General features: G+C 42.2%; 1 protein-coding gene and 1 long non-coding RNA gene across 2 annotated transcripts in view; one reads left to right on the top strand and one right to left on the bottom strand.

The window, feature by feature from the left end:
- The window catches only part of rnf213b (ring finger protein 213b), an 83,991-nt gene that overhangs the window by 23,154 nt on the left and 32,918 nt on the right, over window positions 1-27,919 (top strand). The window contains 12 exon segments of the mRNA XM_045723416.1: window positions 8,352-8,487; window positions 8,756-8,944; window positions 9,121-9,185; window positions 9,188-9,253; window positions 9,384-9,559; window positions 9,738-9,941; window positions 10,106-10,293; window positions 10,452-10,572; window positions 13,939-14,039; window positions 17,705-17,884; window positions 18,125-18,270; window positions 18,628-18,727. Coding sequence (XP_045579372.1) covers window positions 8,352-8,487; window positions 8,756-8,944; window positions 9,121-9,185; window positions 9,188-9,253; window positions 9,384-9,559; window positions 9,738-9,941; window positions 10,106-10,293; window positions 10,452-10,572; window positions 13,939-14,039; window positions 17,705-17,884; window positions 18,125-18,270; window positions 18,628-18,727 — 1,672 coding nt within the window.
- LOC106611947 (uncharacterized) lies at window positions 1,153-12,739 on the bottom strand. Its single transcript, XR_001330184.2, has 4 exons — window positions 12,528-12,739; window positions 10,426-12,142; window positions 9,159-9,225; window positions 1,153-1,904 (listed from the first exon to the last, which is right to left on the bottom strand). It is a non-coding gene; the product is annotated as an uncharacterized lncRNA (long non-coding RNA).

Raw genomic sequence — 27,919 nt, 5'->3', positions numbered from 1 at the left:
CATGGAGGCGCTACCAGGAGACAGGCCAGTACATCAGGAGACGTGGAGGAGGCCGTAGGAGGGCAACAACCCAGCAGCAGGACCGCTACCTCCGCCTTTGTGCAAGGAGGAGCAGGAGGAGCACTGCCAGAGCCCTGCAAAATGACCTCCAGCAGGCCACAAATGTGCATGTGTCTGCTCAAATGGTCAGAAACAGACTCCATGAGGGTGGTTTTAGGGCCCGACGTCCACAGGTGGGGGTTGTGCTTACAGCCCAACACCGTGCAGGACGTTTGGCATTTGCCAGAGAACACCAAGATTGGCAAATTCGCCACTGGCGCCCTGTGCTCTTCACAGATGAAAGCAGGTTCACACTGAGCATGTGACAGACGTGACAGTCTGGAGTCTGGAGACGCCGTGGAGAACGTTCTGCTGCCTGCAACATCCTCCAGCATGACCGGTTTGGCGGTGGGTCAGTCATGGTGTGGGGTGGCATTTCTTTGGGGGGCCGCACAGCCCTCCATGTGCTCGCCAGAGGTAGCCTGACTGCCATTAGGTACCGAGATGAGATCCTCAGACCCCTTGTGAGACCATATGCTGGTGCGGTTGGCCCTGGGTTCCTCCTAATGCAAGACCTCATGTGGCTGGAGTGTGTCAGCAGTTCCTGCAAGAGGAAGGCATTGATGCTATGGACTGGCCCGCCCGTTCCCCAGACCTGAATCCAATTGAGCACATCTGGGACATCATGTCTCGCTCCATCCACCAACGCCACGTTGCATCACAGACTGTCCAGGAGTTGGCGGATGCTTTAGTCCAGGTCTGGGAGGAGATCCCTCAGGAGACCATCCGCCACCTCATCAGGAGCATGCCCAAGCATTGTAGGGAGGTCATACAGGCACATGGAGGCCACACACACTACTGAGCCTCATTTTGACTTGTTTTAAGGACATTACATCAAAGTTGAATCAGCCTGTAGTGTGGTTTTCCACTTTAATTTTGAGTGTGACTCCAAATCCAGACCTCCATGGGTTGATTAATTGGATTTCCATTGATTATTTTTGTGTGATTTTGTTGTCAGCACATTCAACTTTGTAAAGAAAAAAGGATTTAATAAGATTATTTCATTCATTCAGATCTAGGATGTGTTATTTTAGTGTTCCCTTTATTTTTTTGAGCAGTATATTTTATATTTGAGATTCTTCAAAGTAGCCATCCTTTGTTTTGATGTCTTCACTATTATTCTACAATGTAGAAAATAGTAAAAAATAAAGAAAAACTTCTGACTGGTATAACGGATCGGATCATTTTTCAGATCAGAAAAAAAGGGAGACAAGTATAACTTTGCTTTCCATTTATTACTTAAAGAACACTTAAAGCAAGGAACTTTTCAAGGTTGAAATAAAATCTTAAAATAAAATATTCAATACTCAATTGTTAAATTAAAGTGCAATATGAGGCATGATACCTTCTTCCTTTGAACAATAGTGAATGAAAAAATAGCCTGTGTCCACATCATTAAAAAAAAGTCAAAAAAGAAAGAAAACAAAGCAGACCTGAGCTTATAAATTCAAATAATTTTTCAAAAGAGATGAGGATGTCTACATTGTCTGGGGGGTAGGCCTCTTTGCAGTCACTATGTCCCCTGCCGTGGAGAACACCCTCTCGCTAGGAACGGAAGTGCCAGGCACAGCCAGGTTGCGTCTTGCCATCATGGCAATGTGAGGGTATTTGCTTTTCCACCATGCCAGTGGATCACCATCCACTGGAATGCCGTTTGCTGCCTTGTAGGATGCCACCTCCTCTTTGATACTGTTGGCAAACGTCTTGCCTGTGTCCTTGCTCGCAAAGGTCTCCCCGAAAAGCTCCTTCATGGCCAAATTATTTTGTGGAGGAGATGCCTCAGTCTGCTGCTCTGTGGCTTGACCCTGCAGAAAAAAATGACTTGATCTATTAAACTAACTAATTTTATATTTTCATATTTCATAGAACTAAACTCAATAACAAAAAAAACAACCTCACTGTCAACTGCGTTTATTTTCAGCAAACTTAACATGTGTAAATATTTGTATGAACATAACAAGATTCAACAACAGACAAACTGAACAAGTTCCACAGACATGTGACTAACAGAAATGTAATAATGTGTCCCTGAACAAAGGGGGGGGGGGGTCAAAATCAAAAGTCAGTATCTGGCGTGACCACCAGCTGCATTAAGTACTGCAGTGCATCTCCTCCTCGTGGACTGCACCAGATTTTCCAGTTCTTGCTGTGAGATGTTATCCCATTCTTCCACCAAGGCACCTGCAAGTTCCCGGACATTTCTGGGGGGAATGGCCCTAGCCGTCACCCTCCAATGCAACAGGTCCCAGACGTGCTCAATGGGATTGAGATCCTGGCTGTTTGCTGGCCATGGCAGAACACTGACATTCCTGTCTTGTAGGAAATCACGCACAGAACGAGCAGTATGGCTTGTGGCATTGTCATGCTGGAGGGTCATGTCAGGATGAGCCTGCAGGAAGGGTACCACATGAGGGAGGATGTCTTCCCTGTAACGCACAACGTTGAGATTGCCTGCAATGACAACAACCTCAGTGACACACTGCCCCAGATCATGACAGACCATCCACCTCCAAATCGATCCCGCTCCAGAGTACAGGCCTCGGTGTAACGCTCATTCCTTCGACGATAAACGCGAATCCGACCATCACCCCTGGTGAGACAAAACCGCTACTCGTCAGTGAAGATCACTTTTTGCCAGTCCTGTCTGGTCCAGCGACGTGGGTTTGTGCCCATAGGCGACGTTGTTGCCGGAGATGTCTGGTGAGGACCTGCCTTTCAACAGGCCTACAAGCCCTCAGTCCAGCCTCTCTCAGCCTATTGTGGACAGTCTGAGCACTGATGGAGGGATTGTGCGTTCCTGGTGTAACTCGGGCAGTTGTTGTTGCCATCCTGTACCTGTCCCGCAGGCGTGATGTTCGAATGTACCGATCCTGTGCACGTGTTGTTACACGTGGTCTGCCACTACGAGGACAATCAGCTGTCCGTCCTGTCTCCCTGTAGCGCTGTCTTAGGCGTCTCACAGTACAGACATTGCAATTTATTGCCCTGGCCACATCTGCAGTCCTCATGCCTCCTTGCAGCATGCCTAAGGCACGTTCAAGCAGATGATCAGGGACCCTGAGCATCTTTCTTTTTGTGTTTTTCAGAGTCAGTAGAAAGGCCTCTTTAGTGTCCTAAGTTTTCATGTGACCTTAATTGCCTACCGTCTGTAAGCTGTTAGTGTCTTAACGACCGTTCCACAGGTGCATGTTCATTAATTGTTTATGGTTCATTGAACAAGCATGGGAAACAGTGTTTAAACCTTTTACAATGAAGATCTGTGAAGTTATTTGGATTTTTACGAATTATCTTTGATAGACAAACATCCCTTTTTCAGGATCCTCTTTTTTTGCTGAGTTTATAATTGTGGCAATAACATTTAATAAAAGCCATTATTATTGCAAATCAAAAATACAGTTCCATAAGGCTCCCAGGCTATACAGAAAATACCACCCACCAAACACAAGTGAAAGAAACAACTAAATATGGCCTCCAATTAGAGACATTGACAACCAGCTGGCTCTAATTGGAGGCCATTGCGAAAAACCCAACATAGAAATAGAAAACTAGATAAACATAGAAATAGATAACATAGAACCTAAACCCCAAAACAAACACACCCTGACCAAACTACCATGACAAATAACCCCTTTTACTGGTCAGGACGTGACACATAGACTAAGATTAGACTGCAGTATATTTATTATTTAAGTCATTCACTCATTTTTTTCTACTTCTTCAGTGGCCACAATGTCAGTGGTGAGATCACAGTATGTCCTCCGGCGTAGGGCAGGGTCTAGGTGAGACAGGGACTTGAACCTTGGATCCAGTACAGTAGATCTATGAAGGTAGTCCTTTACATTAGTGATGGCGCGGTCTTCCTTACTTGGGGCCATGGATTGTAGAATCCTTGTTTTCAGAGGTAGGATCATGGACACAGACAGTTTCAGTGCTCAATAGGGTTGTAACTGTTTTGAGGGGTTTGAGCACCTGGAGGACCTCCTCTGCCACTTTCAAGTCATCATCAGACAAGGTGACAATGTCTTTATTTTTCAGGGTCTTGTCTGTCAGTGCAGAGTATACAGCTGCCTGCTGCTCAAGATGGATCTCCACTTATGACATGTTGGAGCGCTAACTTGTTGTGACATCATGTATGAGCTTGTGGGTCGGTAGCTGTAGCATTTCTTGCTTGGTCTTAAGCACGTGAGCGGCTGTTGTGCGTCGGTGGAAAAAGGCAACCACCTTCCTGATCCTCCCAAGGAGGCGGTCCATCTGGTTCACTGAGATTCCCCTTTGGGATACTAAATTGATCACATGTGCAAAGCAAGCTATCTGTGGCCCCAGTCCAGCTTCTATCACTTCTACTTGGCATTATCTGTGGTGATTGGGATATTGCTATTGGGCCTCTCTAGCTTCCACTCTGCTACTGCTCCTAGCAGTACCTGCGCCAGATTTGTGCCTTTGTGAATCTTATAGAGGGGGTGTGTCTGTAGCACCGGACTTTGCATCTCCCACTCCTCTGTGGTGGTGACCAGTCACAGTCACGTAACTTTCCATTGTCTTGGCGGTCCACCCGTCTGTGGTGAGGGCATCAGAGTATGGCCTCATCGATAAACATCCCAATAGATTTGGTGATGGCTCCCGTCTCTGACACACCAGGGTGATGGCGCTTTAAACATGTATTTCCATGATCATACGGCTTTCTTGTGGCACAATGCCTTCACACTGTAATGGTGTTGTCCACCACCCTTCTTCCATCATCGTATTTGACAGGGAAGCCAAAATGCTCCCATACATGAGTCTACCCATGGCTGTCTACGCTACCCATGGCTGTCACTAATCTTTTTTCTTCTTTGCAATGCGAGCATCCAGGATTGATTCGTTGGGATTCAACATGCCCTGTTCACGTGAACAGTACACACACAACTGCTTTAAAAAATTAAAAAATAAAAATAAACCTTCAGGCTTCAGAGTAAAACACAGCACGCATCGGTCTTGTCTTTATCTTTTCATTGCAACTCTGCTTTGAGATTTAAGGAATTATTACTTTAAAAAAGTAACAGTGGCAGTAAAACTTTCACACTATGATGGTTAAACTTTGCAATTTTTTCACGGTTCACATGCGTGCCGAACCGTGCGGGGTTATCCGTACACCACTACTACAGTGGGGCAAAAAAGTATTTAGTCAGCCACCAATTGTGCAAGTTCTCCCACTTAAAAAAATGAGAGAGGCCTGTAATTTTCATCATAGGTACACTTCAACTATGACAGACAAAATGAGAAAAAAAATCCAGAAAATCACATTGTAGGATTTTTTATGAATTTATTTGCAAATTATGGTGGAAAATAAGTATTTGGTCACCTACAAACAAGCAAGTTTTCTGGCTCTCACAGACCTGTAACTTATTCTTTAAGAGGCTCCTCTGTCCTCCACTCGTTACCTGTATTAATGGCACCTATTTGAACTTGTTATCAGTATAAAAGACACCTGTCCACAACCTCAAACAGTCACACTCCAAACTCCACTATGGCCAAGACCAAAGAGCTGTCAAAGGACACCAGAAACAAAATTGTAGACCTGCACCAGGCTGGGAAGACTGAATCTGCAATAGGTAAGCAGCTTGGTTTGAAGAAATCAACTGTGGGAGCAATTATTAGGAAATGGAAGACATACAAGACCACTGATAATCTCCCTCGATCTGGGGCTCCACGCAAGATCTCACCCCGTGGGGTCAAAATGATCACAAGAACAGTGAGCAAAAATCCCAGAACCACACGGGGGGATCTAGTGAATGACCTGCAGAGAGCTGGGACCAAAGTAACAAAGCCTACCATCAGTAACACACTACGCCGCCAGGGACTCAAATCCTGCAGTGCCAGACGTGTCCCCCTGCTTAAGCCAGTACATGTCCAGGCCCATCTGAAGTTTGCTAGAGAGCATTTGGATGATCCAGTAGAGGAGTGGGAGAATGTCATGGTCAGATGAAACCAAAATATAACTTTTTGGTAAAAACTCTAACTCGTCGTGTTTGGAGGACAAAGAATGCTGAGTTGCATCCAAAGAACACCATACCTACTGTGAAGCATAGGGGTGGAAACATCATGCTTTGGGGCTGTTTTTCTGCAAAGGGACCAGGACGACTGATCCGTGTAAAGGAAAGAATGAATGGGGCCATGTATCGTGAGATTTTGAGTGAAAACCTCCTTCCATCAGCAAGGGCATTGAAGATGAAACGTGGCTGGGTCTTTCAGCACGACAATGATCCCAAACACACCGCCCGGGCAACGAAGGAGTGACTTCGTAAGAAGCATTTCAAGGTCCTGGAGTGGCCTAGCCAGTCTCCAGATCTCAACCCCATAGAAAATCTTTGGAGGGAGTTGAAAGTCCGTGTTGCCCAGCGACAGCCCCAAAACGTATTTTCCACCATAATTTGCAAATAAATTCATTAAAAAAATCCCACAATGTGACTTTCTGGATTTTGTTTCTCATTTTGTCTGTCATAGTTGAAGTGTACCTATGATGAAAATTACAGGCCTCTCTCATCTTTTTAAGTGGGAGAACTTGCACAATTGGTGGCTGACTAAATACTGTTTTGCCCCACTGTATATACAGTTGAATTCGGAAGTTTACATACACCTTAGCCAAATACATTTAAACTCAGTTTTTCGCAATTCCTGACATTTAATCCTAGTAAAGATTCTATAGATTATTTAACTTGGGTCAAATAAGCCTTTAAATTGTTTTGGGTAGCCTTCCACAAGCTTCCCACAATAATGTTGGGTGAATTTTGTCCCATTCCTCCTGACAGAGCTGGTGTAACTGAGTCAGGTTTGTAGGCCTCCTTGCTCGCACAATTTTTTTTAGTTCTGCCCACAAATTGTCAATAGGTTTGAGGTCAGGGCTTTGTGATGGCCACTCCAATACCTTGACTTTGTTGTCCTTAAGCCATTTTGCCACAACTTTGGATGCTTGGGGTCATTGTCCATTTGGAAGACCCATTTGCGACCAAGCTTTAACTTTAAGGTTATGTCGATATAGGACTTGTTTTACTGTGGATATAGATACTTTTGTACCTGTTTCCTCCAGCATCTTCACAAGGTCCTTTGTTGTTGTTCTGGGATTGATTTGCACTTTTTGCACCAAAGTACGTTCATCTCTAGGAGACAGAATGAGTCTCCTTCCTGAGCGGTATGACGGCTGCGTGGTCCCATGGTGTTTATACTTGCGTACTATTGTTTGTACAGATCAACGTGGTACTTTCAGGCGTTTGGAAATTGCTCGCAAGGATGAACCAGACTTGCGGAGGTCTACAATTTTTTTGTAGGTCTTGGCTGATTTCTTTTGATTTTCCCATGATGTCAAGCAAAGAGGCACTGAGTTTGAAGGTAGGCCTTGAAATACATCCACAGGTACACCTCCAATTGACTCAAATGATGTCAATTAGCCTATCCGAAGCTTCTAAAGCTTCGGGGATCTTTGATTTGATTTTGATTTTAAAGCCATGACATCAATTTCTGGAATTTTCCAAGCTGTTTAAAGGCACAGTCGACTTAGTGTTTGTAAACTTCTGACCCACTGGAATTGTGATACAGTGAATTATAAGTGAAATAATATGTCTGTAAACAATTGTTGGAAACATTTCTTGTGTCATGCACAAAGTATGTGTCCTAACCGACTTGCCAAAACTATAGTTTGTTGACAAGAAATTTGTGGAGTGGTTGAAAAACGAGTTTTAATGACTCCAATCTAAGTGTATCTAAACTACCAACTTCAACTGTATACAAATAAATAATGGAAGAGAATTTTAGGCCTAACCCCAGAGAGATAGAGATATGCCGGTGGCAGGCTACTGCGTCTGCAATACAGATATAGACATTCAGGAGGGTAATTCGAAAATTTTCGATCAGTATATTTTGTATAAAGATAAGCGTTATATTGTTACAGTCTTCCTCACCTCAAGTCGGAGTCAGTTGGAGTGCCGGGGTGCACTGCCTTCCTATCATAGGCCTGCAGTAACTAAAGCTTAATAATAGCCACACCATACCTTCACAAATGTTTATAAACTTTATTAGGGTAATATCAAAAGTAAGTCAAGCCATTGTTTATAAGGAAAATATGAGCTGAAGAGTGAAAGTAAACCAGGGGGAAAAAAATGCACGACTCTCCCCAAAGCCCCCCCCCAAAAGTTTGACAACCCTTCTCTACTTGGAACCCCCCCCCAGTAAATTTCGATCTGTCCCTTAGGTAATACTGTTTTTCATGTGCCCTACAGCTCTTTTCCAGAACGTGTTGCTGGGTAGACTGGCAGGGACCCTGGTACAGAGGGAGGAGCTGGTTCACAATCCAGGGGAGTGGGTGAACAGAGAAGCCAAGAAACGCCAGGCTCTACTGGAGGGGGGCACTCTAAGGTAGTAGAACACCTGGTACAACACTTTAGAAGTACAACAATTTAAAGTAGAACTCTATGGTAGTCAAACACCAACACCATCTTATTAGACCGACCATGAACTATAACAATTGTCTTGGATAGAAGATAGGTATCTTCCTATATCAACTCTAGTATTTCTTCCTGGGTCTGATGTGCGCTGTTCATATATAGTTGATATAAGAAGATGCTTTCCTCAGTATTTCTTCCTGGGTCTGATATGTTCTCTCTGTGTATTCCTTCACTGTAAGACACACCCTATGGCGCTGTCTGCAGTCCACCTTGACTCCAGTCCTGGCCTATATGGTGGAGGTTCTGGACAGGGATGCAAACCTGGACCTGCTGATCTCTGCTGGCCTCAGTCAGGCCCTCATACAGCTTTGGTTGGACATTCTGGCAGACAGACAGATTCTGGACCTTACACCACCACTAAACTCCAGGTATCCAGTTCAGTAAATTGGTATTGTCCCCGAAGGGCAATTGTTTTGTACTTGCTGAGATATAAATGTCACTATGAGTAGTTCCAATAACCTTTTTGATCTCAATTTAAGAAATCAACTAAATAAAATACCTGACTGATATATAGTTGTGTAATTCTATTTCCATTTTCCTCTAGTGGGTCAGACAAGGAGGTCTTGGTGCAACATCACTTACTGTTGGGTGGTGAGGAACACCCCTGTGCCTCCCCTTCAGTTGGCTCATGAGAATGCACTTCCAAAGCCTGTGGGAGGAATCAGAGTTTATACCAGGTGAGTGACAAACTTTGTTACCTGGTTTATCTATGTCTCCAATCATGTGTCTGTATTGGGACTATCTAGAACGAAAGAAATTATATTATGCTATGAGTGTATTGTCTAACTAACTGAATCTCACTCTCAGTCACAGAGGATGACAGCACCCAGAGGATTGTCCAGTTTGTGAGCACGGCAACCAGTAGCAAGCTGGGTAGCCTCATAGGGAAACTCTCAGACCAGGAGCATCTGGACTTTGACAAACGATACCTGCGTGACTTTCTGCTACTTTCCTTCAAGATCAAATCTGAAGATGAGCTGAGGGTACGACTGTGTGAATCTTGAGATACCATTTCACATCACATTTTAAAACAGTCTAGTAAAAAGATATTGGGAATACTAACAACTGTCAATTAATGAACGATAAATGATCTATGAATTCTCATTAATAAGTGTTGCCATTATATTTTCTCAAGTTGGTTACCCCTGTTCCCGTACACAGGTGTTCACCAGAGCGGCGCTGGGCTGTGTGTCTGAACTCCAGCGTTCCATGACCATGAACCCTGATCTGTCCCCTGCCTGGGTGATGGCTGCAGCTAGACACTATGCTCCCAGACTGGAAACTCTGTCCCATATCCTGCTGCTGCAGCCCCAGCTGGCCACAGACATTCTACAGCAGGCCTCACACACAAAGCCCACAGACATGGTGAGATCACATCAATTACACCATAAATAAGGTCCAGATTTAAGTTTAACTAGGGATGGAAGTTTTTCCTGGTCACATATGGCCACAAGGAACAACACTCAAAATAATTATGTTACGACCTGGAGTAAAAAAGAAAGCATGATGCCAATCTTTTTTTGTGGCAGCAAGAGGACATTTTGGCTCTTGGAATTTGTGTGGAGAGGACCAAGCTGCAGACTGTGACGTCCCTGACAGAGTGTGAGTCCCTCTTACGCAGAGTGGAGCTCCTACAGCCATGTCTGGATAGAGCATTCGGTGAGAAGTACAGCTCCCTCTGCAACCCTGGCTGTCTCCAGCACCTGGACTCTATCAGGTACATTCATTGATTGATATAGTTAGTTATTCCTTGATTAATTGATTGTCTGACTGACTGACTCATTAGTTGATCAGTAGATTGATTCATACCAAATAAAGTCAAAATACAGACATTTTTTATATTAGTCACCTTCTTCAACTTCTTCTGTCCTTCAGGTCTATTTGGCGTGGGATGCTTGTAGTAGCAGCATTCATCCAGCAGGTGTTGTTTGAGGGGAAACAGATAGACCCCAGTCTGGAGGATCTGGCTCTGAAACACTGTAGCCTTCTCCAAAGCGTAAGTGAGAACTTGGGTTTAGACAGTATTAGCAATAATGATCCACCCACCGTTGCAGTGGTGTAGTGGAGGGTATACGCAGGTATTTGCTATATACCCACATTTAGGGCATTGTGTATACTCCCTTAATCCCCAGGATGCGTATCAAAGTAGTGTGGTGGAGGTATATACCGTATCAATTAATAAGGCTGATGGAACAGATCAGAATGTTTAGCTTAAAATGTTGATAAATTATTATTTCTTGAAATTCTAAGCCAGCAATGTGCACACATTAGTAGGCCTACACACAAATGTTCCAAAATGCAATTTGGGGAAAACACACCGCACATGCAAGCAATTTCATGGAACGAGATGGAAATATCGGTTAGAAATGTAGAAAGAGGAGAGATCGAAAGATGCAACAACTATTATGGTCTGCTAATATGAATAAAATGATTCCTTTGCCTGATAGACAATGATAGAAAGTTGAACAGGAGAGCGCATAAGTCTTTATAAAATAATGTCTCCACGTTTCTATGGTGGTATTTTGGCTACCGGCTACTTTGAAGAAAGGTAGGACATGCCTCATAATATGAAGTAAAACAGAGGTTTCAAACAATGAAGGAACAGGAAAAATATAGTGATGCTAATGATAGGCCTAACTGTCTTCTGGTAGATGGAAAGGCTTTCTCAAAAACCTTCTCAATTAAATGTTAGAGCTACAAAGTAGTCTGACAGAAATATATCATGATTATTTGCATCAATCCAGTGGCCATTTGTTTTGCAAACTCCATCTCATGTGCACTACAGAAACACCACTAACCAAACAAGAATATTAGGTGCCAACTGCAGTTGAATTAAAGGGTAACCAGACTCAAAAATCTAAATTTTGTGGATTTTTCCCAAGCCTCAAAAGTGGTCTCCTGATGTGGTGTGAGCATTTGTACCCTACATCTCAATTTCCACCTAAAATGACATACCCAAATCTAACTGCCTGTAGCTCAGGACCTGAAGCAAGGATATGCATATTCATGATACTATTTCAATGGAAACACTTTAAAGTTTGTGGAAATGTGAAATGAATGTAGGAGAATATAACACATTAGATCAGGTAAAAGATAAAACATGCATTTTCTATTTTTGTTGCATCATCTTTGAAATGCAAAAGATTGGGGGTGTAATTTAGGTGTTGTCCAGTCATGTGCAAAGTTTCAGACTGATACATTCAAGAATGAGATATCTACATAATATTTTGTATCAAGTCTCCCAGCTGTCCCTCACGAGTTTGCCCAAATATACCCAAGTCGCCGAATTGGTCAATTGATACATTTCCAAGTACATAACTACAGAGAACATACAAAAATGCTATGGTAATAAAAAAAGTACAATTTACACACCCCCAGGAATGTCATACATGATGGATCATTAGCTTCCCTACATAAAAAGGTACTAACCTTCACTCTATATGGTCAGGCGGGGGGGAGACAGACAGCAGAGGGGTCAGACTGGAGGAACCAATTCCGACATTTGAATGAGTGGGGGATAGAGGACTTGAATGTGGTGTCTGAAGTTGGCTCCCACAGGTCATCCACTATTGAGGATTTTAAAAAAAAACCCCAAAAAAACAGTTACAACTCAAGTTTACGAATACTTATTTTATTTAACCTTTATCTTAGCAGGGGTGAGCACTGCATCAAATACACAACACATATCTATAAACATACAATACCAGTCAAACATTTTGACACACCTACTCATTCCAGGGTTTCTTTATTTTTACTATTTTCTAAATTGTAGAATAATAGTGAAGACATCAAAACTATGAATGAAAACATATGAAGTCATGTAGTAACCAAAAAAGTGTTTAACAAATCAAAAAATATTTTATATTTGAGATTCTTCAAAGTAGCCACCCTTTGCCTTGATGACAGCTTTGCAAAAACGTATTTTACTTACTGATATAAAAGTAACGTTACCTTTTCCTTCCAATCTTACTTGCGCGCAGGACTCCTCGTGTCACTCTCCCGGTCAATTTCTGCAATAATCTCCTCCAAATGTGTATACTTGAAGTTTGATTTAGCGTTTACACTCTTAGTAGCCATGTTGTACTTTTTCAGTGTTGAGTAAACTTTGTAGAAGAAAGCGAGGGCTGCGTAACGTAAACTGCGCTGCATCCTGTGGATTTTCAATGGACAATGAATCGCATTGCGCGCAGCCATAGGACAATGGGCGTTAGTCCTACAAAGGGCATCACATACTCATGTAAAGCCCAGCTCATTGGCTATCTAGCTAGCTATGTTTCAAAATGATAGATGGTCATTGGACCAAGGGACTGACAATCAAGTGAACACCGTCCGTCTCATTGCTGCGCAATGATGGCTGTCCTCCATGGACTAATTGACCTGTTGTGTAGCCAATACGTAATGTAGAATGATGAAACAGGTTTGGTTGCCTTCTAAAGCGTCTGAGGATTGCACAGAAACCAAACTTGACCGGGTGAAACAAGGTTTAGCCAGTTAGATTTCATAGATTGTTTTGTTGCAAGTTGAAAGAGTCAGAATTCATGTAAAACGCTGTATACAACATGGATCGTGTTAGTATATAAAAATGTATTTTATCAAACAAAACTACGCTACATTGTATCTCTGGCACCCTCAGGATAACAAATCAGAGCAAGATTACTGAATATAAGTACATTATATATCGTCAGAGGTGAATGTATCAAACCAGTTGCCTTGATAAAAGTGTTTTGTAGTTGTGTACTATCATCAAACAATAGCATGGTATTTTTTTCCGCTGTAATAGCTACTGTAAATTGGACACTGCAGTTAGATGAACAATCATTTAAGCTTTCTGACCATATAAGACATGCTTTTGTTTTCAATGCCATTCTAGTCAAATATCGCATATTGTGCATCGGGACACTAATCCAGTAGAGGTTAAAGCATCCAATTTATTTATTTTAATAAAATGTAACTTTGAGAGCGAAACAATTTTTTTGGAAGATTTCTGACTTTGACATTGACATTCTCATGTATCTATGTCAATAGTAGACCTACTATTAGCCTACTGCACACTACAGCTTGGGTTGGCCTGTCTTTGAAAGACCAATATGGGGTTCCTAATTTTAGGTCTTTCAGAATGTATGTCACTGTTTGTCAAATTATTTTTCACACATTTTTCACGCCTTTTCTTCGCCAGGTGGGCCATTCAGGAAATGTTTGGCAAAATTAGAGTATACCCACTTCTCAAGGCACCACTACACCACTGCCCTTGATTGATTACTTTATTTATTACACATAATTTGTCATGTTTAAAGAGAACTATGCAAGGCCTATTCAACATGTTGGAATCAGTTTGCCGTTTTTATGTTTTTCTTCCTCTCAGCTGATGCAGGACTCTCCTGATCTGAGGAATGTGGACACATTGCAGCAGCTGATTCGTATCCTCAACTCCTATCATCAACAGTGCATCAGCGGGGATCTGCGGTAAGACTCAATTCAATATCATATTGTTTGGTTTTGTATTAAACTAATATACACCACATGGCTAAAGGTATGTGGACACCTGCTCGTTGAACATCTCATTCCAAAATCATGGGCATTAGTATGGAATTGATCCCGCCTTTGCTGCTATAACAGCCTCAACTCTTCTGGGGAGGCTTTTCACTAGATGTTGGAACATTGCTGCAGGGACTTGCTTCCATTCAGCCACAAGAGCATTAGTGATGTCGGGCATTGATTTTGGGCGATTAGACCTGGCTCGCAGTCGGCGTTCTATTTCATCCCAAAGGTGTTCAATGGGGTTGAGGTCAGGGCTCTGTGCAGGCCAGTCGAGTTCTTCCACACCGATCTCGACAAACCATTTCTGTATGGACCTCACTTTGTGCATGGGGGCATTGTCATGCTGAAACAGGAAGGGCCTTCCCCAAACTGTTGCCACAAAGAAGCACAGAATCGTCTAGAATGTCATTGTATGCTGTAGCATTAAGATTTCCCTTCACTGCAACTAAGGGGCCTAGCCCAACCATGAAAAACAGCCCCATACCATTATTCCTCCACCAAACTTTACAGTTGGCACCAGTAGCATTCTCCTGGCATCTGCCAAACCCAGATTTGTCCGTAGGACGGCCAGATGTTGAAGACTGATCCATCAATCCAGAGAACGCGTTTCCACTACTCCAGAGTCCAATAGCGGCGAGCTTTACACCACTCCAGCCGACGCTTACATGCTGACCAGACCGGACAAGTCGCGTGCGCGAGAGTTGCAAAATATATTTAGAAATCCATGTTATTCAATTATTGCACCCACACTGCTCACGCGCGCCAACGAGCGTCTGCGTTGCGAAGGGCTAAAATAGAAGTCATTCCTATTTCTGACGCAGATCGCACTGCAAGTCCTGCCTCTCCCATCTCCTCATTGGTTTATAGAAGCAGGTACCCACGTGCCATCTCCTCATTGGTTATACCCACGTGGGTGATTGAAAGACGAACTGTTGCCGGTTGTCGTGGTAAAACTATGAAAGTGTAGATGCCAATCACCATATAAGTTCAAAGATGAAAAAGCCTGGTAGGAGGAGAGATGACTAGAAACGATTTGGTTGACCGTTTTAAGTGTGGATTAATTGTCGGAGTAGAGGACCTTGTGCATTTCAGGTAAAATAACAACTCAATGTTTATATCCCAGGACAAATTAGCTAGCAACAGCAAGCTAGCTAAATAGGACAAATTAGCTAGCAAGACAAATTACATTTATGCACGATGGCGCACGCGCGCAGCCGGTTTGGGTTCCGTGTTAGCATTGCACATGGTGATCTTAGGCTTTTGTGCAGCTGCTCGGCCATGGAAACCCATTTTATGAAGCTCCCAAATAACAGTTATTGTGCTGCCGTTGCTTCCAATGGCAGTTTGGAACTTGGTTGTGAGTGTTGCAACTGAGGACAGACGATTTTTACGAGCTATGTGCTTTAGCACTCGGCTGAGCCGTTGTTGCTCCTAGACATTTCCACTTCACAATAACAGCACTTACAGTTGACTGGGGCAGCTCTAGCAGGGGAGAAATTTGACGAACTGACTTTTTGGAAAGGGGGCAACCTATGATGGTGCCATGTTGAAAGTCACTGAGCTCTTTAATACGTGCCATTCTACTGCCAATGTTTGTCTATGGAGATTGTATGGCTGCATGCTCGATTTTTTAGGTGTAGCTGAAATAGCCAAATACACCAATTTGAAGGGTTGTCCACATACTTTCGGCCATTTATTGTTTCAGTGATTTCAGCTTCAAAAAAATCAAAATCAAATTTATTTATATAGCCCTTCTTACATCAGCTGATATCACAAAGTGCTGTACAGAAACCCAGCCTAAAACCCCAAACAGCAAGCAATGCAGGTGTAAAAGCACGGTGGCTATGAAAAACTCCCTAGAAAGGCCAAAACCTAGGAAGAAACCTAGAGAGGAACCAGGCTATGAGGGGTGGCCAGTCCTCTTCTGGCTGTGCCGGGTGGAGATTATAACAGCACATGGGCTAGATGTTCAAATGTTCATAAATGACCAGCATTGCCAAATAATAATAATCATAGTAGTTGTCGAGGGTGCAACAAGTCAGTAACACAAGAGTAAGTGTCAGTTGGCTTTTTCATAGCCGATCTTTGAGAGTATCTCTACCGCTCCTGCTGTCTCTAGAGAGTTGAAAACAACTGGGGACAGCAAGGAGTCATGAAGCCAGGTAGTCCTGAGGCATGGTCCTAGGGCTCAGGTCCTCCGAGAGAGAGAAAGAAAGAAAGAAAAAGAGAGAATTAGAGAGAGCATATTTAAATTCACACAGGACACCGGAAAAGACAAGAGAAATACTCCAGATGTGACAGACTGACCCTAGCCCCCCGACACAAACTACTGCAGCATAAATACTGGGGCTGAGACAGGAGGGGTCAGGAGACACTGTGGCCCCATCCGAGGAAACCCCCGGACAGGGCCAAACAGGTAGGATATAACCCCACCCACTTTGCCAAAGCACAGCCTCCACACCACTGGAGGGATATCTCCAACCACCAACATACCATCCCGGGACAAGGCCGAGTATAGCCCACAAAGATCTCCGCCACAGCACAGCCCAAGGGGGAGCGCCAACTCAGACTGGAAGACCACGTCAGTGACTCAACCCACTCAAGTGACGCACCCCTCCTAGGGACGGCATGGAAGAACACCAGTAAGCCAGTGACTCAGCCCCCGTAATAGGGGTAGAGGCAGAGAATCCCAGTGGAAAGAGGGGAACCGGCCAGGCAGAGACAGCAAGGGCGGTTCGTTGCTCCAGCCTTTCCGTTCACCTTCACACCCCTGGGCCAGACTACACTTAATCATAGGACCTACTGAAGAGATATGTCTTCAGTAAAGACTTAAAGGTTGAGACTGAGTCTGTGTCTCTCACATGGGTAGGCAAACTATTCCATAAAAATGGAGCTCTATAGGAGAAAGCCCTGCCTCCAGCTGTTTGCTTAGAAATTCTAGGAACAATTAGGAGGCCCGCGTCTTGTGACCGTAGCGTACGTGTAGGTATGTACGGCAGGACCAAATCGGAAAGATAGGTAGGAGCAAGCCCATGTAATGCTTTGTAGGTCAGCAGTAAAACCTTGAAATCAGCCCTTGCCTTAACAGGAAGCCAGTTTAGGGAGGCTAGCACTGGAGTAATATGATATTTTTTTTTGGTTCTAGTCAGGATTCTAGCAGCCGTATTTAGCACTAACTGAAGTTTATTTAGTGCTTTATCCGGGTAGCCGGAAAGTAGAGCATTGCAGTAGTCCAACATAGAAGTATCAAAGGCATGGATTAATTTTTCTGCGTCATTTTTGGACAGAAAGTTTCTGATTTTTGCAATGTTACGTAGATGGAAAAAAGCTGTCCTTGAAACAGTCTTGATATGTTCTTCAAAAGAGAGATCAGGGTCCAGAGTAACGCCGAGGTCCTTCACAGTTTTATTTGAGACGACTGTACAACCATCCAGATTAATTGTCAGATTCAACAGAAGATCTCTTTGTTTCTTGGGACCTAGAACAAGCATCTCTGTTTTGTCCGAGTTTAACAGTAAACTTGACATTTTCCACAGTATATTGAGCCATAGTTGTATTTCTTATTTATCATGATACTTTCTACCTCCTAGGTTTGGCATCAATTGCCCAGTGTGTCTATCAGAGCTCAAAGAGCCATCCACCCTGCCCTGTGGACATGTCTTCTGTCTGTCCTGCCTCCAGAGCAGCCTCCAGACAGACAGGCATTACTGTCCCAAGTGCAGGGAAGACCTGCCACCAAACTTCCAACCCTCTGTATGTAAAACCATCAAGTGAGTTCAGAAACAGCCTTCAACATCCACCCTTCAACCTTCTCACCTAATTTACCTTTTCTGAAGCGGGCATTTGTCTTTACCCCATCACACAGCACAAAGTTTATACAAATTGTAGTAGAAAGGTCTTTATGAATGTGACAGATGATATTTTCGTCAGTAAGTGTTTCAGTGAAGCGTCCAACATTCCCAGGGAATGAATTGACTCCAGTGCTGTGACAAACCCCTGTGTTATCTCAGGTCAGCCCTGCAGCAGCATGCAGAAATCAGGGGCTGCTGTAACTCCTTCTTCCTGGAGGTGGTTTCCCGGTTCTGTCTGTCTAACGGGGAGAGACCCAGAGAGGGTGTCGTAGAGCTGCTTTTCTCACTACTCATCTCTGCACAAGGTGAGTGCCCTGGAGGAGACGGGAAGCCATTTTGAGTGGTTCTGCCACTACTGTGTAGCGGCTGGAGCCAATTCATATATTACATCTACATGTTCTGATTTTGTATGCCTGATATTATACGTTTCTAATTTTGTCATACAGTCATTTTCATTGCAGTTAAAGCATAATGTTACCTAGATATCTAATGTTAGCTGGCTGGGTCGCTAGCTAATATTGCATGTAGGATCTTTGTAGTAATATTATCTCAAAAAGCCATTTGTATTGCTAGTTATATCCTAATGTTAGCTTTAGAGTTCAACGTTTTGATTAAGAAAGGTCATTGAGTGAGACTTGTCATTTATGTGTGTGTGTTTGTAGGGAATGTATACAGGACCAGAGAGCTCACTCCCTTCCTAGAGTGTGTTGACAACAGTCCTGTTGTCCGCTCTGTACTACCTAAACTCCTGCTGCAATACAGGTACAGGCACTTCAAAGTATACATACTACTCTGACATCTACTAACATACGCACACATTTCTCTCACACTGTCTGACACTTTATGGCTTTTTTTTTGTTTTTAAGACAGATAAAAACTGCTCAAAAGTATTGTTTATTTATTTTATTTATTTAAACTTTATTTAACTAGGCAAGTCAGTTAAGAACCAATTCTTATTTACAATGACGGCCTACCCCTATAATATTTATAAAAAATTAAATCCAGAGTAATTTAAAAACAAATTGTAGTAGTATTGATGGTAATAGGGTTTTCATAGGCTATGGGTTATAGTGACATACTGTATTTTGAGGTGGTTTGTAGGTGTGGAGTTATTATAATGGGTTATAGTGGGCTAGTATAGTAGGCTAAAGTGAGTAATAAGCAGTGTTTCCCAACTCCGGTCCTCTAGTACACCCAACAGTACATATTTGTGTTGTGGCCCCGGACTAGCACACCTGATTTTACTTGTCAACTGATCATCAAGCTCTTGACAAGTTGAATCAGTTGTTTTTGTCCGGGACTAAAACACAAATGTGTGCTGTTGGGGGTACTCGAGGACTTGTACTATAGCATAAGCCATAGAATGGGTTTTTAAGCTCTCAAAATGTTTTAGTTTGAACATTCTGATAGTTTTGTTGCAGTGATTTCGGTTTAGAATGTTGAAGCCTGCATTCCGTCATTTATAGTTTATGAAGTATGAATTGTAGCAAAAAGCTGTGTTGAAGCCGTCTAAGTTGAGTCGGTCTGCACATTTCAATGTTGGGTTGGTCCTTGTAGCTGAAACGGATAAAGAGCAGTGGCGAATCCTGATTTTGCCTTTGGAGTCTATGAAGCTTTTATGCAAATTTAAAACGGTTATAGTTCAAAAAGTATGAAAGCGTGCTTCCAGACTGGAAGGAACTCTGAGGCCTTGACTGGTTGAGGTGTAAAATGATTGGGGCCTTTTCTCAATTGCATACTCCTTGCGTCCTCTCTCCTCGCCTCTTTCTCAAAACCCATTGGATGATCATCAAGTCAATGGTCACCGCTTTTCAGAGTGTGTTGCATTATGGGGATAAAAATTGTCAGACTTGTGTCTACATGTCGACTGTGTGAACATGAAATCATGTGAGGTCATGAATTTTTGACGGCAAGTTTCTGCAGTTGCTCTTCAACAACTTCATTCTGCAGCCATCACCTGCATTATGGGAGGCTCTATTGTCAACCAATCATTAGGGTGTTTTTGTTTGACCCACGAGAACGTGCCCAAAGACTTGACTGAAACAGGAACCAACTTTGCTGCAATTCATGTATATAGTGGATATGTACAAATTAATGTGATATGAGACTCTCTCTCACTAATTGATTGTACAATATACACACATTTGCAGTTTGTGAGTATGTTATATGGGGGTTGGAGACATGTTTATTTCATTATAAACAACAACTTTTATAAATGGCAACACTGCCATGTTGCACTGAGCCTTGCTGACTTTCTGCTGTCACAAATCAAATTCTATTTGTCACATGCTTCGTAATCAACAGGTGTAGACTAACAGTGAAATGCTTACAGTGCACTCAGAAAGTATTCAGACCCCTTGACTTTTTCCACATTTTGTTACGTTACAGCCCTATTCTAAAATTGATTAAATTGTTTGTTTCCGTCTTCAATCTACACTCAATACCCCATAATGACAAAGCATTACAAGCTCGGCATACCTGTATTTGGGGAGTTTCTCCCATTCTTCTCTGCAGATCCTCTCAAGCTCTGTCAGGTTGAATGGGGAGTGTCGCTGCACAGCTATTTTCAGGTCTCTCCAGAGATGTTAGATCGAGTTCAAGTCTGTGCTCTGGCTGGGCCACTCAAGGACATTCAGAGACTTGTCCCAAAGCCACTCTTGCATTGTCTTGGGTCGTTGTCCTGTTGGAAGGTAAACCTTCGCCCCAGTCTGAGGTCCTAAGCGCTCTGGTGCAGGTTTTCATCAAGGATCTCTCAGTACTTTGCTCCGTTCATCTTTTCCTTGATCCTGACTAGTCTCACAGTCCCTGCCGCTGAAAAACATCCCCATAGTATGTTGCTGCCACAACCATGCTTCACCGTAGGGATGGTGCCAGGTTTCCTCCAGACGTGATGCTTGGTATTCAGGCCAAAGAGCTCAATTTTGGTTTCATCAGACCAGAGACTCCAAGCAGGGTGTCATGTGCCTTTTACTGAGGAGTGGCTTCCATCTGGCCACTCTAGCATAAAGGCCTGATTGGTGGAGTGCTGCAGAGACGGTTGTCCTTCTGTAAGGTTCTCCCATCTCCACAGAGGAACTCTGGAGCTCGGTCAGAGTGACCATCAGGTTCTTGGTCACCTCCCTGACAAAGGCCCTTCTCCCCCGATTGCTCAGTTTGGCCGGGCGGCCAGCTCTAGGAAGAGTCTTGGTGGTTCCAAACTTGTTCCATTTAAGAATGATGGAGGCCATTGTGTTCTTGGGGACCTTCAGTACTGCAGAATTTTTTTGCTACCCTTCCCCAGATCTGTGCCTCGACACAATCCTGTCTCGGAGCTCTACGGACAATTCCTTCGACCTTATGGCTTCGTTTTTGCTCTGACATGCACTGTCAACTGTGGAACCTTATATCGACGTGTGTGCCTTTTTCAAATAATGTCCAATCAATTGAATTTACCACAGGTGGACTTCAATCAAGTAGTACAAGCATCAAGATGATCAATGGAAATTGGATGCACCTGAGCTGCACCTGAGTCTCATAGCAAAGGGTCTGAATACTTATGTAAATAAGGTATCTGTTTTTTATAAAAAACTGTTTTTGCTTTGTCATTATGGGGTATTGTGTGTAGATTGAGACATTTTCATTTAATCAATTTTAGAATAAGGCTGCAACGTAACTAAATGTGGAAAAAGTCAAGCAGTCTGAATACTTAACGAATGCACTGTACTTATGGGCCCTTCCCAACAATGCAGAGAAAGACAATAGAAAAGTAATAATAAATACACAATGTGTAACGATAACTTGGCTATATACACGATACAATATACAGTGGGGGGAAAAAGTATTTGATCCCCTGCTGATTTTGTACGTTTGCCCACTGACAAAGAAATGATCAGTCTATCATTTTAATGGTAGGTTTATTTGAATAGTGAGAGACAGAATAACAACAACAAAAAATCCAGAAAAACGCATGTCAAAAATGTTATAAAATGATTTGCATTTTATTGAGGGAAATAAGTATTTGACCCCCCTCTCAATCAGACAGATTTCTGGCTCCCAGGTGTCTTTTATACAGGTAACGAGCTGAGATTAGGAGCACACTCTTAAAGGGAGTGCTCCTAACCGTAGCTTGTTACCTGTAAAAAAGACACCTGTCCACAGAAGCAATCAATCAATCAGATTCCAAACTCTCCACCATGGCCAAGACCAAAGAGCTCTCCAAGGATGTCAGGGACAAGATTGTAGACCTACACAAGGCTGGAATGGGCTACAAGACCATCGCCAAGCAGCTTGGTGAGAAGGTGACAACATTTGGTGCGATTATTCGCAAATGGAAGAAACACAAAAGAACTGTCAATATCCCTCGGCCTGGGGCTCCATGCAAGATCTCACCTCGTGGGGTTGCAATGATCATGAGAACGGTGAGGAATCAGCCCAGAACTACACGGGAGGGTCTTGTCAATGATCTCAAGGCAGCTGGGACCATAGTCACCAAGAAAACAATTGGTAACACACTACGCCATGAAGGACTGAAATCCTGCAGCGCCCGCAAGGTCCCCCTGCTCAAGAATACATACATGCCCATCTAAAGTTTGCCAATGAACATCTGAACGATTCAGAGGACAACTGGTGAAAGTGTTGAGGTCAGATGAGACCAAAATGGAGCTCTTTGGCATCAACTCAACTCGCCGTGTTTGGAGGAGGAGGAATGCTGCCTATGACCTCAAGAACACCATCTCCACCGTCAAACATGGAGGTGGAAACATTATGCTTTGGTGGTGTTTTTCTGCTAAGGGGACAGGACAACTTCACCACATGGTTGTTATTCTGTCTCTCACTGTTCAAATAAACCTACCATTCAAATTATAGACTGATCATTTCTTTGTAAGTGGGCAAACGTACAAAATCAGCAGGGGATCAAATACTTTTTCCCCCCACTGTACTTTATTGTTTATTTACATGGAAATTAATTCTGTGATGTCAGCATACAAATAGACATTCACAATATTATATCACATGCAGTACGGAAAACTGGAGAGTTAGTAAACAAGTCGCACGTTTACATTTTTACATATTCAATATCTCTGCGGCCTTCTGTCCGACCGTGTATTGGGCCTGCATATGTCCCACTGTAAAGCAGCACGATGGCTGATGGAATGAAACTCGCCTGGCTTCTATTCTTACTGAACAGTTCTCCATCCGGAAGGCAGCAGCTCAAAAGATTGGCACGTGGAGGCCACACACACTACTGAGCCTCATTTTGACTTGTTTTAAGGACATTACATCAAAGTTGGATCAGCCTGTAGTGTGGTTTTCCACTTTAATTTTGAGTGTGACTCCAAATCCAGACCTCCATGGGTTGATAAATTGGATTTCCATTGATTATTTTTGTGTGATTTTGTTGTCAGCACATTCAACTATGTAAAGAAAAAAGTATTTAATAAGATTATTTCATTCATTCAGATCTAGGATGTGTTATTTTAGTGTTCCCTTTATTTTTTTGAGCAGTGTATATTCAAGTTAGGGGAGTTAGTGTCCTTGCCTGATTTTAGGACTCTGATCGACAACACTGTTTGTGATAGCTGCAATTGTTTCTAATCTTCAATTATATCTGTACCTTGTACACTTTGTCTTTTGTGTGTATTTAGTATTTTTCTGTAATATTTTATGTACACACTGCTATTTCCCTGTTTTGCCTTCTTGCTAGGTCGCCCTCGCAAACTATGTTTTTAAACTCAATGGGTCTTACCTGGTTAAATACATTTTTTTTAAATGTATCAGGTGATCCCAATTTTGATGTATCCTTATAGCGACTAAGTAAGCGATATAAATGTTTTTGATAGCATAGCTAAATCTTTGCATAAATATGCTCCAGCTTTTTCACCTGCATCAGTGACAGTCATGTAGGCCTATGTGGCACTCTGAGGGGGTTCAGTTGATGACCCCCCCCCACAGTTTAATTTCTCAAAAGAGGAATTTATATTAGGGAATGGGTCAGTTACATTTCAAATCCATTCAATTCAGAAAGTAATTATAATTTTCATTCCAAATTTTCCTAATTGAAAAGCATTGAAGTCAATTTGAATTTGAGTGTCCTTCCTGAATTGACTGGAATACCTGTACTCTCCAGGGTGGTGTTGTCCTCATCATCCTCCTCTTGGTATGCCTCTCCCTCAGCTTAATTGTCATCACCTACAGTATGTGGAGATTGTGAATCATAAAATTATTGCAAGTTTCACCAGCAGCAGTCAACAATCAATGCTCAGGCAGATCATGTTTTGAGTATGACAACTTGCTGTCGGCCTATAGCCTAACCAACGTATCGTTACTTACCAGCATGTGAGCTGTTTATGTTGGTGAGCATTGAGGCAACAATAGGTCTTTTATCTTAGGATTTCTTACATTTCCGATAGGAAGCGATACATGCTTTTACCTCCAGCAATTCGAGCGACTTCTCTTTTTTCATGCAGGTAGCACTGTTTCAAGGCCTTGCACTTATTTCTTAGGATGTGCCAGGGTTTGTTATATCCCTTACTTTGAAAGTCCTGATGTAATTGTTGAAACAGAAGAGTTTCTTTGGCGTTTCCAATCTAAAATGGATTAGGAAATGTGTCTTCTTCGTGAATTAAACTTAGAATGACCTTGTTGTCTTCCTCTGTCCACTTGTATCTTGTCATGATTGGCATGTCATTTTGTCCCACAAGCAGTAGGAGCTTTATAGTTATGTGATGACATCATGTGCCCCGCGTACCTTCATAATTATTTGACAATGTGATGTAAAGCAACATGTGATAACATGAAACTATACATGTGAAAACAGGTGATCACATGTGAAGTCTTCAAAAACACATACTTCCACACAATTTCACATCTGACATTTCATATGAAATCATTTGATTTTCCACATATGAAATCATGTGGTTTTTCTCTAAGGGGAATTCATCAGATACAATGATGGGATTCAAGTCAAATCACAGTACAATAAAATGCTTACTTGCATGTTCACTCTTGACAATACGACATAATAAAAATGACACCAATAGAATAATATCTATTTGGACCGTGAGGCTATTTAAAAAAAAATGTGTCTCTATACTCCAGCATTTTAGATTTGAGGTAGAATGTCATCTTTATCCTCACCGTCTGTCGGTATTACATGGAACCCAAACCGGCTGCGAGTGTGCGCAATCGTGCAAAAATATATTTTGTCCCCCTACACCAAACGCGATCACGACATGCAGGTTAAAATATCAAAACAAACTCTGAACCAATTACATTAATTTGGGGACAGGTCAAAAAGCATCAAACATTTATGGCAATTTAGCTAGTTAGCTTGCACTTGCTAGCTAATTTGTCCTATTTAGCTAGCTTGCTGTTGCTAGCTAATTTGTCCTGGGATATAAACATTGAGTTGTTATTTTACCTGAAATGCACAAGGTCCTCTACTCCGACAATTAATCCACACATAAAACAGTCAACCTGAATCGTTTCTAGTCATCTCTCCTCCTTCCAGGCTTTTTCATCTTTGAACTTATATGGTGATTGGCATCTATATGGTGATTGGCAAAACAGTTCGTCTTTCATTCACCCACATGGGTATAACCAATAAGGAGATGGCACGTGGGTATCTACTTCTATAAACCAATGAGGAGATGGGAGAGGCAGGACTTGCAGTGCGATCTATGTCAGAAATAGGAATTACTTCTATTTTAGCCCTTGGCAATACAGACGCTCGTTGGCGCGCGCGAGCAGTGTGGGTGCAATAATTGAATAACGTGGATTTCTAAATTTATTTTGCAACGAGCGGTGTGGTCAGCCTATTAGATAGAACATCGCAGCCCTGCCCCACTGTGGGGGGAAAACAACTTGTGGTTACCCCATTTCTTTTTGTCTCCTTGTTTTAGTCAATTAGAAAACAACATTTAAGAAAGTACAACGTCTAAAGATTACTTTTCAACATTGCCTTTTCCTGAGCGTTCTCACTACTTAGAAAAACGTAATATTGTAGGGCTTCCCTCATGCCCCTTTTTCTTGATGGTGCTAGCAGCCACATGAGTGAGTGAGAGCTAGCTAGCTACCCACCAGAATATTAAGCTAGCCAAGAGACCAACAACACAAGCAACCGGACAAACAAACTATACTAAACAAGTTAAATGTCTTATCTGTGATGAAATATTTTCCACACACATAGCTACGTGTAGCATACTTGGACACCGGGTTCCCACATTTCCCAGCCGAATAGCCTGAAGCCACAGCCTGTGGCACAGGGCTCTTCTCGCAGGGTCTATTTCCTTAGTTGGGAGCATTGCAAAACGTAGGTCGGGATTTTTGAACATTGAACAACACAGCAGCTTTTTGGCATGTTTTGTTATTTCTGTATAACAAAAAATGGATGACGAAGTGGTCTCTTTTACACTGTTGGTTAATTGGAAAGTGTTTCTTTTACCCCAAGTTATGGGCATGGTTGAGGGAATTCCTTATTTTTACGTGAATATCGACTCGGAGTATGGATTCGGTAAAGAGGTCAATTGAACTCGACCAAAACATTGGAATTGCCATGGAAGTGCATGGGGGAAAGATCCCGAACCTCCTCATTGCCCCCCAGCAAATTTAGGCTATTGTTTATATGTATATTTCACACTATGTTGAGGTAGAAATTGGAGTATAATGTTGTATGGATGTCAACCCCAACACATGTTCATGTCATCATCACCAATCAACTGCATTACAGTTAAAATGACTTTGACTACCACCGCGGATTTCTGTATGCTAACTATGCTAACCAGTTTATACAAATGAGAATTAGTATTTAGAAATCACTTCTAAATGTTATGCCGTAAAAACAGCTCAATATATCCAAATTGGACTAAAGTATCCACATTTTGGGCCTATTACAATACATAAATCATGACGGACGTGACGAATATCCACTTTGTTAGATCAGATTTGTTGAATATATGCCAATCTGGTCTCAATGGAATGGTCTGCGTTCCATCAACCCCTTTATCGCATCCATTAGGCAACAGTACAGAATGTCAGTTTTTATCTGAGGGTGTTTTCATGCATATCTGTTTTACCGTTTAGAAATTAAAGCAATTTATGTCCCCCCATTTGAAGTCTTAACACACTGATCAATGTCTAAATGGGTTTACATGATAGCTCACCTGAAACGAACACGGCTTGTTTCCAAAGCTTAGCAGGGTATATAGAGGTAGGCATCTGGATGGTAGACTCATTCTCACTGAAGTGCATTGTCCCTCGTATACCAGTAAGAGTCTCTGTTTAAGCAGATGTTACTGCGAGTGTAGCAAAATGCTTGTGTTTCTAGCTCCAACAGTGCAGTAATATCTAACAAGTAATATCTAACAATTTCACAACAATACACACAAATCTAAAGGAATGGAATTAAGAATATATAAATATTTGTACGAGCAATGTCAGAGCAGCATAGACTAAGATGCAGTAGAATAGGATAGAACACAGTATATACATATGAGATGAGTAATGCAAAATATGTAAATTCAACATAATTTCAACAACCCAATATACAGTTAATTGAATATAAGATAAAAAATGTTTTTTTACGATTCTATGTGGAATTTTCTACGCAATTTCAACCTATGCATAGTTCTGATGATTATGTTGAAATTAGATTGATTTAAACTGACTAACAGGTTGTTACATCAATGTATTTAAGTTTAAGTTTTACCCTAATGTCAATGTTTACAATGCTGGTTCAAATTAAGGATAAACAGTACTGGTGTTTGACTTTTTTCAAATCCAATGTATTTTCCACTTGGATTCCACGTCACAATACGTTTACAAATTATGTTGAAATAATGTTGATTCAATCAGCGTGTGTCCAGTGGGAAGTATTTGGACAAATTCGCTTATAGTATATTAAAGTAGTCACAAGTGTAGTAATTGGTCCCATAGTCCTTGCACGCAATGACTCCATCAAGCTTGTGACTCTCCAAA

The sequence above is a fragment of the Salmo salar genome, chromosome ssa01 (assembly GCF_905237065.1).
Source record: "Salmo salar chromosome ssa01, Ssal_v3.1, whole genome shotgun sequence".
NCBI lineage: Eukaryota > Metazoa > Chordata > Actinopteri > Salmoniformes > Salmonidae > Salmo > Salmo salar.
Note: the sequence above shows the minus strand (reverse complement) of the source record. Positions and strands in the feature narration are given on the sequence as shown.